Genomic DNA, 9841 nt, shown 5'->3' on the forward strand with positions numbered 1-9841 from the left:
TCTTAGGATCATTTAAAAACGAACTTTTAATAGGATATCCGGAAATCCACATAATACATCAATCGACTCAGCTCGATAAATTAATTGATTGGTTTGTTGCCTAATTGATTGCTAAGTTGCTTGATTGCTTTATTAGTTGGTTGGTTTCTTGATTGATCGTAGCTTGCTTGAATGGTAGAATGGTGAGTCCCTTGATTGGTTGATTGGTTGGTTGCTTGATTTGTTAGTTGGTTAATTGGTTGGCTGCTTGATTAATTGGTGGGTTATTTGGTTGGTCGGCTGGTTAGTTGATTAGTTGTTTTGTTGGTTGCTTGAATGGTTGATTGGTTAGTTGGTTGGTTGATTGATTGATTTGTTAGTTGGTGAAATGATTATTTGCTTGATAAGTTAGTTGGTTGATTGATAGCCTGTTTGATTCGTTAGTTGCTTGATTGGTTAATGGTTGCTTGATTGATTGGAAGTGGGCTTGAATGATTGTTTGCTTGATTGGTTAGTTGTTTGATTGGTTGGTTGCCTAATTGGTTGGTTAGTTGCTTGATAGGTTAATTGGTTGCTTGATTTATTTTTCAATTGATTGGTAGCTTGCTTGAATGGTTGAATGATTGGTTGCTTGGTAGATTGGTAAGATGCTTGATAGGATGGTTGTTTAATAGGATGGTTGCCCAATTTAGTTTATTGGTAGCTTTCTTGAAAGGTTGATTGATTGTTTTGTTGGTTGCTTGAATGGTTTTTATGTTGGTTGCTTGAAAAGTTGATTGGGTTACTTGATTGATTAGTAGGCTGTTTGATTAGTTTGTTGTTTCATTGGTTGGTTGACAGGCTGGTGGATTGCTAGGTTGTTTGAATAGTTGGTTGGTTAATTGGTAGCTTGCTTGAATGGTTGAATAATTGGGTGGTTGGTTGGTTGATTTGTTAATTGGTTGAATGGTTGGTTGGTAGATCGCTTGAATGCCTAATTGTTTTATTGGTTGGTTAGTTAATTGGTAGCTTGCTTAAATGGTTGATTTATTGGTTGCTTGATTTTTTGGTCTGCTGGTTAGTTGATTATTTGTTTTTTTGGTTGCTTCATTGGTTGATTAGTTGGTTGGTTGATTGATTGATTAGTTGATTTGTTAGTTGGTTAAATGTTTAATTGCTTGATTGGTTGGAAGTTGATTGATAGCTTGCTTGAATGGTTGGTTGGTTGATTGGTTTCCCTTGTCATAAGACGAGTTTGTACAATCCCATTGAACTCCAATTCCACTCGTCGTCGAGTCGACTCAAGTACGAGACACTGAAGACGGCTTTACTGTTGAGGTTCGACCGTTGAGGTTCGTATCTGTCAAGATACAATTAAGTGGTTAAATTCAATGGGATTGTACAAACTCGTCTTATGACAAGTGAAACATTCCACTAAAAAGCTCAAAATAAATTGATTGGTTTGTTACTTGATTGATTTGTTGGTTGCTTAGTTGGGGGGTTGGTAGATTGATTAGTTGCTTGATTTGTTAGTTGATTGATTGGTTAGTTATTTGGTTGCTTGATTGGTTGACTGGTTGGTTGGTTGGTTGCTTGATTTGTTAGTTGGTTGAATTGTTATTTGCTTAATTGGTTAATTAGTTGCCTAATTGATTGATTGGTAGGTTATTTGGTTGATTGGTTGCTTGACTGATTGATTGATTGGTTGGTCGGCTGGTTAGTTGATTAGTTATTTTGTTGGATGCTTGAATGGTTGATTGGTTGGTTGCTTGTTTGGTTGATTAGCTTGTTGGTTGATTAGTTAGTTGTTTGATTGGTAGCTTGCTTGATTGGTTGGTTGCTGGATTAGTTAATTGATTGATGGTTGGTTACTTATTTGGTTGATTGGTTGCTTTACTTGATTGATTGGTTGTGGTTATTTAGTTTATTGGTTGCTTGATTGGTTGGTCGTCTCGTTAATTGATAAGTTGTTTAGTTGATTGGTTAATTAGTTGGTTGGTTGGTTGCATGATTAGTTGGATTGTTGCTTGATTGCTTGGTTGATTATTTGGTTGATTGCTGCTTGATTTGTTAGTTGGTAGTATGGTTGATTGGTTGGTTGCTTGACAGGTTGATTGATTGGTTAGTAGGCTGGTTAGTTGATTAGTTGTTTTGTTGGCTGCTTGGTTGATTGGTTAATAAGTTGATTGGTAGCTTGCTTGAATGGTTGGTTGTTTGATTAGTTAGTAAGATTGATTCGTTGGTTATTTGGTTAGTTGGAAGAATGGTTGATTGGTTGGTTGCTTTTTTTTTTATTGATTCCTTGATTGGTTGGTAATTTGGTTGATTGGTTGCTTGACTGGTTGATTGATTGGTTGGTCGGCTCGTTAGTTCATATGTTGTTTTGTTGGTTGCTTGATTGGTTGATTAGTAAGTTGGTTGAATGATTGCTTGGTTGATTGGTAGCTTGCTTTAAAGGTTGGTTATTTGATTGATTGATGCTTGATTTGTTAGTTGGTAGAATGGTTGGTTGATTGCTTGATTGGTTGGTAATTTGGTTGATTGGTTGCTTGACTAGTTGATTGATTGGTTGCTTGATTGGTTAGTCGGCTGGATAGTTGACATGTTGTTTTGTTGGTTGCTTGGTTGTTGATTAGTTGGTTGGTTGGTTGGTTGCTTGATTGCTTGGTTGATTGGTAGCTTACTTGATTGGTTGGTTGCTGCTTGATTTGTTAGTTGGTAGTATGATTGATTGGTTGGTTGCTTGATTGTTGGTTGGGTACTTCATTATTGGTTGGTTGGTTGACTGGTTGATTGGTTGGTTGCTTGTTGGTTAGTTGATTAGTTGTTTTGCTGGTTGCTTGGTTGATTGGTTAATAAGTTGATTGCTAGATTGCTTGATTGGTTAGTTATTTGGTTGATGAGTTGGTTGGTCGTGGGCAGCAGGGACTATGTCCAAGGGCTTGACGATCCCTCCCAGGCCATCTGCGAGTTGTGGCGCCTGCCTAGGATGTGGTGGGGTTTGACAGTAGGCCCTGTTTAACCTCTATAAAAAGCTGCATGTATCCGCAAGTAGGCTCCGCCAACGCGACCGTGTGCCGCTCAAAGCGCACAAGCCCAAGTCCTGGTGTTAGGTGGGACGCTAAACCGCCCTGACACGATGGCCCTCCGACGAGACAGGAGGTTTGCACAGGCCCAATAAGCCGCCTTTAAAAACAACCATTACGAACGACATAGAAGATAATACGACTCGATACAATCGGAAACGACCTAGGCGACGAATAAAGGATCACGATTGGAAGCTGAATTACATCCCCGCAACTTCGACGTCGTTGCGCTGCAGGAAATCTGCTGGACAGGGTTGGTTGGTTGCTGCTTGATATGTTAGTTGGTAGAATGATTGATTGGTTGGTTGCTTCATTGTTGGTTGATTGATTGATTGGTTGGTAATTTGGTTGATTGGTTGCTTTACTGGTTGATTGGCTGGTCGGCTCGTTAGTTGATATGTTGTTTTGTTGGTTGCTTCAATGGTTGCTTGGTTGGTTGATAAGTTGATTCGTTGCTTGATTGATTGGTAGCTTGCTTGAAAGGCTGATAGCTGGATTAGTTGGTTGGTAGCTTAATTGGTTGGTTATTTGGTTGATGGGTTGCTTTACCGTTTGATTGAATGGTTGGTCGGCTGATTGGTTGATTAGTTGTTTTTTTTGGTTTCTTGATTGGTTGATTAGTTAGTTGGTAGAACTGTTGATTAGTTGGCTCCTTCATAGTTGGCTGGTTGCTTAATTGTTTGTTGGTTGCTTGGTTGGTTATTTAGTTGATTGGTTACTTGATTGGATAATCCAGCAATCAGCCATACAAGCAAGCTACCAATCAATCAAGCAACGACTCAACTAATCAACCAACCAAGCAACCCACAAAACAACATATCAACTAACCAGCCGACGAGCCAATCAACCAAGCAACCAAATTACCAACCAATCAATCAATCAACCAACAATGAAGCAACCAACCAATCAACCATTCTACCAACTAACAAATCAAGCAGCAACCAACCAACCCATCAACCAAATAACTATCCAATCAATCAACTAACCATTCAAGCAAGCTACCATTCAACCAACCAAACAACTAATCAACTAACCAGCCGACTAACCAATCAAGCAACCAACCAATCAACCAGTACCGTGGACCCCCGATAATTTGAACGGTACCTCATTCAAATTAACGGGGTACATTTTTAATTTGAACTTCTGGTTACTCTATTTGCATCAGAAAAACTGGTTTCTAGTCGCTCTCTTTACTTGTTTTGTTTTGATTTTGCGTTCCGTTTCACGATGTTTCATTTATCTTCTCTCGATTCCACGTGCTAAATGACGTTTGAACCATTTTTAATTTGAACGATGTTCAAACCAACGGGGTTCAAATTAAAAAGTGTTCAGATTAAAAGCGGTCATATTACCGGGGGTCCACGGTACACCAACCAACCAACTTTTCAAGCAAGCTACCAATCAACCAAGCAATCAAGCAACCAACCAGCTAATCAACCAATCAAGCAACCAACCAATAACCAATCAAACAACCAATCAACTAAATAACCAACCAATCTAGCAATCAACTTATTAATCAATCAACCAAGCAGCCAACAAAACAACTAATCAACTAACCAGCTTACTAACTAATCAATCAAACTGTTAAGCAACCAACCAATCAACCATACTACCAACTAATAAATCAAGCAGCAATCAACCAAATAATCAACCAAGTAATCAAGCAACCAACTAACCAACTAATCAAGCAACCAACTAACCAACCAATCAAGCAACCAACTAACCAATCAAGTAACCAACCAACTAATTAACCAATCAACTAAACAACTTACCAATTAACGAAATGACCAACCAATCAAGCAACCAATCAACTAAATAACCACAACCAATCAATCAAGTAAAGCAACCAATCAACCAAGCACCAATCAATCAACTAATCCAGCAACCAACCAATTAAGCAAAAAAACAGTATCAACTAACCAGCCGACCAACCAAACAATCAACCAGTCAAGCAACCAATCAACCAAATTACCAACCAATCAAGCAACCAACCAACTATGAAGCATTCAACAGTTCTACAGTTCATTCAGCATTCAACAGTTCTACCAACTAACAAATCAAGCAGCAACCAACCAATTAATCATTCTACCAACCAACCAACCAATCAAGCAACCAAAAACTAAATAACCAATCAATCAACCAACAAACAATGAAGCAACCAAACAACCAACTATCAAGGAACTAACTAATCAACAATTCTACCTACTAACAAATCAAGCAACAACCAACCAATCAACTAATTAATCAATCAATCAACTAATCAACCAATCAAGAAACCAACAAAACAACTAATCAACCAACCAGCCGACCAACTATTCAATCAAACGGTAAAGTAACCCATCAATCAAATAACCAACCAACTAATCCAGCAATCAGCCATTCAAGTAAGCTACCAATCAATCAAGCAACGAATCAACTAATCAACCAACCAAGCAACCAACAAAACAACATGTCAACTAACCAGCCGACCAACCAATCAAGCAAGCAATCAACCAACCAATCAATTATTCTACCATCTAACAAATCAAGCAGCAATCATTAACCAACCATTCAAGCAAACTACCAATCAACCAAGCAATATTCCAACCAATCAACTAATCAACCATTCAAGCAACCAACAAAACAACATATAAACTAACGAGCCGACCAACCAATCAATCAATCAGTCAAGCAACCAATCAACCAAATTACCAACCAATCAAGTAATCAATAAACAAAAAAGAAACCAACCAATCAACCATTCTTCCAACTAACAAATCAAGCAGTAACCAAATAACCAACGAATCAACCAAGCAACCAAACAATCAGTCATTCAAGCAACCAACAAAACAACTAATCAACTAACCAGCCGACCAACCAATCAATCAACCAGTCAAACAACCAATCAACCAAATAAGCAACCAACCAACTGTGAAGCAACCAACCGTACAACAGTTGTACCAACTAACAAATCAAGCAGCAACCAACCAATTAATCATTCTACCAACCAACAATAAACCAACCAACCAATCAAGCAACCAATCAATCAACCAACAAACAATGAGCAAACAACCAACCAGCTATTAAATTGATCCAAAATTATTTATCAGATCGCTCACTGCAGGTAAACATCTATCAGAATTCTAAATATTTAGGACTTCTGCTAGATCAAAAATTAACTTTTAAAAATCACATTGAAGGCCTTCAAGCCAAATGTAACAAAATCAAAACTTTGTCTTAAGAACAAATTTTTAGACCAGCCATGTTGTATGCTGTGCCAATATGGACTAGTTGCTGCAATACCAGAAAGAAGGCTCTTCAGAGGATTGTTCCTCCTCGGACCACCACGATTACCAGATGGTCTTCCCTCATTCCCTCCTCGGTGAGGTTGTGACATGTTCGTTTCAACAATTCTGTAGAAAAATCGCATGGCGGGAATGAGTAGAGCACACCGGTTGCTTCCGTTTCTTTATTGAGTAAGGATATAACGCCGGCCGCTTCTTTCTGCTTCAGGTAGGACACGAGATTACGCAGTGGACGCGTCTGAACGCTGGCATCATCCGACGATGCTACCGATGACGTCGATCCCGGCAGGCCGAGGAAGATTGCGTGCGACGATGACGTCGATATGCGCTTCTGCACATCTTCCAACTTTGGTTGATCGAGGCGTAGTCGCTGAATAATACGAAGGTGGTGTTTACCTTCCTCGTCCTTCATCAGGCTGTCCACTAATTCGTTGTCTCCATCCGTTAGGTGCAACTTGGCGGGGAATAGTGAACTCTTCAAAATCAGCGCCCCTTGCCAGACTGTGGTAGATTTCCGTGCCACTTCTGGTAACGTTCCTGCATTCGATAACATGCCATTCCTACAAGAAGACGAATCAAAATCAGCCGGACTGCGTCGCCTCGGTAAACGGGAGCGAGATCTATCGATTCCTGGTTCACGTGATCCAGAACGACGGCGTGAATCATATTCGCCATCGGCTCCTGATCGACGCCATTCATCATTGTCCCCGTGGTGCGGTGGGGCCATCACGATGAAAACCGCCACGGAAACCACCACATCCGCGGAATCCTCCAAGGCCGCGGAACGGTCTTCCACCATAGCCATACGATGAATTTTCCTCGTACCGCCTCGTGCACCGCCTTCCGGATATTCGTAGTCGGGGCCGCGACGATACTCACCGCCTTCCTCAAAACCTCCACTGCTCTTCGAGAACGATGGTGTTGTTCCGTTATCAGCAAAATCGAAACGGAAACGACGATCCGGTGCAACAGGAATCCACGCATTTCCTTCACAGCAGCCGTAGCAGCATCAAAAGAATCATACAGAATGTAGGCCTGGCAGGCCTGGGTGTCCCCTTTGTTATATTCGATCTTTTTGATGGCACCAAAACGGTCGAACTCACGCTCATGTCATGTTTTCGATACGGATTCAAGACAAAATTTTCAAAACGACTTATCTGCTTTTGTAAACAAAGATTCAAACGACGATTTGACGAATCAGATACAGTAGCCGTTCGATAACTGCAAAATGTTTACTTTTCAGTTAACGAATGCCGTTCGATAACTGCAACCAGGGTAGAAATATTTCACAGTCAATGCAGTGAAAAACATGGATCTCAGTAAAATCTGCTGTCGTCTTCATTGCCGCCGTGGTGAGTGCGACTGGGTGCAGCCGAAATATCATTTCCAACACCGACTATTCAATTTCGCATTCAGCCACTCACAAGTCGCTCTGACATGCTGCTCAGTTCGCGCCTTACCGTATGACTGTGAGTGGCCCATTTAAACGCGTGGTGAATTTTTTCAATTTGCTGGGTGAATGTGTACATTTTGCTGTGGTAAATTTCATCTTCGCGGCGCTGTGGGTGATGTGAGTTCTGTTGTTTACTTTTCTGCCTCTCCGGGAATGTGAGGTTGATTTCAAAGCAGGAAGAAAAAAAAAATGATATAAAAAAACATCACCTTCATCCAGTGCTGCCGAATATTTACAACCCTGACTGCAACGCATTCTAGACGTCAAACGGTTGTCAATCGACGTCAGATGCAATAAAAGTGCATCTAAATGTGCAGCGCAATGCAGCTGTCATTGAGTTTGACATCAGTTTACAAAAGCAGATAAGTCGTTTTGAAAATGTTGTCTTGGATTAATATTTATGCACGATGCAAAACCGAAACGACGTCGCAAGGTGAGGGAGAAAAACAAACAGACAAACTGTCAAAACGTCAAGAGGGGTAAGTCAGCGCTCGTAAAATATTTATGTAATTCGTCACCCACGAGGGGTATTTTCTTCAAAATGAAGAAGAAGACATGGTGCCCGATTTTCTGATGGCTTTGTATCGGACATTTCGGTCTATGTATTCGTCAATGGTTGTAGTATGGTTAGTTGAAAAACAAGAGTGTTTGTTATATTGTTTTTATTTTTCTATTGTTTCCATTATATTAGAATACAATATACAACAATAAGCGTGAACAGCATTGTAAAGTTCACCAATAAGCAGCCACAAAAAGGTAAAAGTGTGGTACTGGCGGGATGGGCAAACTTATGAGTGATAATGTGCTAATCTGCTTTGACAGGTCCGTCCAACGGGCCTTTTTTGTCCTTTTTGCGAGTCCTTGTCCAGATCGTCATCTGGCAAGCCCATCTTCCACAGAACCCTCGGAACGTCGTCGAGAAGGCTGAAGGATTGGAATCCGTTACCAAATTCCAATCGGGAATGCCCCCAAGAACGGACAGAAGCCTCATCCAGCCCAATGTTCCACTGAGGTTCACCCAGTCAGCCAACCGGTGTACGTTACGGCGTAAATTCGGTCCAGCTAATTAGAACGCTGTTTCAAACCGCCATTGCTCTCCATCATCTAAACCGAACATCTCAGACCGGATCATGTTCCGGCGTGAATTCGGTCACCGCATAAACCGCACAACAGCCATCGTAATCCACCATCGCAGCCCGCACCCCACCAGTTCCCGTACAACATCTGCCAGCCACCGAGCACCGAACGATCCATCTAAAACGAAACCGCAAGTACCACACAAACCGATAAAGTGACGTCACTATTTAGGCCTATCGAATTAGGGTAATAAACATTTGTTAAATGGGTATAGTGTTTGGCCCAGTTTTTATATATAGTGATCACTGGCGGAGACAGAGGTGGGGCACCACGCGATGCAATCACACCATTGTGCTCGAAGGCTATTGTTCTTGCGCTTAGTGGTGCCCCACCAAAAAACAATCGCTGGCTCTGCCAGTGATAGTGATCCCTGGGGTTAAATAGTTTACACCTAGTTCTGCCTTGTTTTCGTTTTCCGTGCTCTCAAAAGAGTTCCAGGCCTCATCCTGGTTGGACAGTTCTGAAGGGTCCACAAGTGTGGCTTGTGAGCACTCAGTGTTTGGGAACTTTGTTTTGCCTTTTCCAGCGTTACGTAATTTCTGGCAATTTTCTCTTTTTGTTCCCTTTCGAATAAACGTGGATGATTGTGTGTGTAACCGACTGGCAGCATAAACGACCCTGTCTCAACATACTTATCCTAGTGGAGAATTCCCTACCGTGAGCTGCGGCTAGGCTACAAGCACATAACATATAGGCATCTTTGCCGTGGAATGTGGTCCTTCGATGATTTTGGAACGCTAGCGAACCTAGCGGTGGAAGTCAAGCTTTACTGAACAACGCGCATAAGACAGAGCAGCATCGCATGCTTTGCTTTCTCTTTCTGTAGCCCTGGATATACGGGAGTGCCGTTCGTCGATTGTTGATGCACAAAGAGCCTACTTTGAAATTTGCAGTTTGTTCTATGATGTCTATCTGTTTTGTGC

General features: G+C 41.2%; 1 protein-coding gene across 1 annotated transcript; it reads right to left on the bottom strand.

Moving 5' to 3' along the window:
• Positions 1 to 6306: 6306 nt before the first annotated feature.
• Positions 6307 to 7298, bottom strand: LOC134217245 (RNA-binding protein spenito-like). Its single transcript, XM_062696020.1, has 2 exons — positions 7208 to 7298; positions 6307 to 6888 (listed from the first exon to the last, which is right to left on the bottom strand). Exon 2 carries the CDS (start codon positions 6879 to 6881, stop codon positions 6342 to 6344), a length of 540 nt encoding a protein of 179 aa, XP_062552004.1. The 5' UTR covers positions 6882 to 6888; positions 7208 to 7298; the 3' UTR covers positions 6307 to 6341.
• Between the last annotated feature and the right edge of the window lie 2543 nt (positions 7299 to 9841).

This window comes from Armigeres subalbatus, chromosome 1, assembly GCF_024139115.2.
Source record: "Armigeres subalbatus isolate Guangzhou_Male chromosome 1, GZ_Asu_2, whole genome shotgun sequence".
Lineage (NCBI taxonomy): Eukaryota > Metazoa > Arthropoda > Insecta > Diptera > Culicidae > Armigeres > Armigeres subalbatus.

Excerpts from the sequence above, each read along its gene's own strand:
- LOC134217245 (XM_062696020.1), bottom strand. The coding sequence starts at position 6,881 with ATGTTATCGAATGCAGGAACGTTACCAGAAGTGGCACGGAAATCTACC.